Source organism: Sesamum indicum, linkage group LG8 (genome assembly GCF_000512975.1).
Source record: "Sesamum indicum cultivar Zhongzhi No. 13 linkage group LG8, S_indicum_v1.0, whole genome shotgun sequence".
NCBI classification, from domain to species: Eukaryota; Viridiplantae; Streptophyta; class Magnoliopsida; order Lamiales; family Pedaliaceae; genus Sesamum; species Sesamum indicum.
The window spans coordinates 12351718-12353282 of record NC_026152.1 but is presented as its reverse complement, the minus strand read 5'-3'; the positions used below and the strand labels follow the sequence as shown (position 1 = coordinate 12353282).

Sequence of the window (1565 nt, the reverse complement as noted above, 5' to 3'; positions counted from 1 at the left end):
GTCTGACAATTTTCCAACTAATAGATGCGGTAGACTATTTAACATAGTAAACCTACATGTTCAAACTTGAAAGGAGATGAACAATAACAAAAGCTAGAATAAGAGGCCACCAATATTATATCTATCAAGAAACCAACAGTATAATGAATACAAGAAGATGCCTACCATTTGTCGAAGTGCCAAGTCAAAGGATCTTTTGGGAGCAGAACTCGACAAAACTTTAGTTGGTTTCTTGGAAAAGCCCGTAGCTCTATTATTTGGGAAAGCACCTAAGCTTCTTGGAACCGAGCGGCCTGAGCTGCTGATAGGATTGGATTGTAGCGAGTCCACATCATCATCACCTGATGATGCAACTGAACCTTTGCTGTAGGAACTGAATTGGTCCCTCTCATGACTATGAGAAGAACTGACACTTCTAGAAGCAGTTGGAGACATGGATTGTCTGCCCGATCTCGATCCATTTCTGGATGCTGGTGAGGACCCTCTCACGTAGGATGCTGGCCTATCAGCCAGTGAGGTACGGAGATTAGGAGGTGCCTCTAAGGAAAAGCCAGGGATGTTAGATTGCCATGCTCTGATTTTTGGTGAAGCAGAGTTGCCCCGACTTGTCTTGACGGGTGAGGTACCTCTCACTCTTGATGGGGCAGTAGCACTAGTTGAACCCGTGCTCATCCTCCTAGGTGTTGGTGTACCAGACCTTGGAGCAGGTGTTGGTTTACTTGGTGGTGGAGACAGCCTCCTCGACGGAGAAGATTGGCGCAAAGTAGGAGGTGGACTTGAATGAATGGCAGAGAACGGTCTGGTTCTTGACTGCAATGTGCTATTACTGGACCGTGGAGATGGGCTAAGGCGATGGGGACTAGCACTACCCCTTGCCGTCCTATAACCCTTTTCCATCTGAAGTTGAACACAAGATCAAAAACATTTGCCCCAACATTAGCAAATAAGGACAAGGACAGTGAATAATATCTAACTTACAGCTTCTTGTAGATTTAAGATCTTACTGTGGATGATCTCGAGATTGATACAGGTTGACTCCTGGGCCTGCCCCTAGGTGCAAGACTAACTGGTGGTGCCACATCATCCAAAGAAGGAAAAAGAGGAGTCTCCGGAGGAGTTATCAACCTATAATTAAGGCTACATATATTACTGAAGAACACAAAAGAAAATATGAACTTTGGCAAAAATTAGAAACCACACAGCAATACCTATTTCACATTTAAACCTGCAACAGACCTATTAGTAAGTGTTTCTTCATTTTGTTCCCAATTCAGCGGTGTTAGCATTTCCAACTTTTTGCAGGGAATCATCAGATTAAGGAGTCAAACAAAAGACATAAGCCATTTTATACAAAAACCTAACTAATTCCTGAAAAGCACATTAGTCAGAAGTGTTTCCTGTTCTTCACTGAGACATACAACAATAACACATATTTGAAATACACGAAAATTTTTAAAACAAAAGAAAGACGACATAAATTAAGGACAGATACGTGAGGAGAGAAGAACAACAGACCAGTCATAGTCATTTTTATCTCCTTCCGCATTGAGCAGGTCGCTACTCTC

At 42.6% G+C, this 1565-nt stretch overlaps 1 protein-coding gene across 1 annotated transcript in view; it reads right to left on the bottom strand.

Moving 5' to 3' along the window:
• Positions 1–1565, bottom strand: part of LOC105168379 — a gene marked incomplete in the record, with an annotated part of 9557 nt that overhangs the window by 6797 nt on the left and 1195 nt on the right. The window contains 3 exon segments of the mRNA XM_020695871.1: positions 166–897; positions 1005–1125; positions 1516–1565. Coding sequence (XP_020551530.1) covers positions 166–897; positions 1005–1125; positions 1516–1565 — 903 coding nt within the window.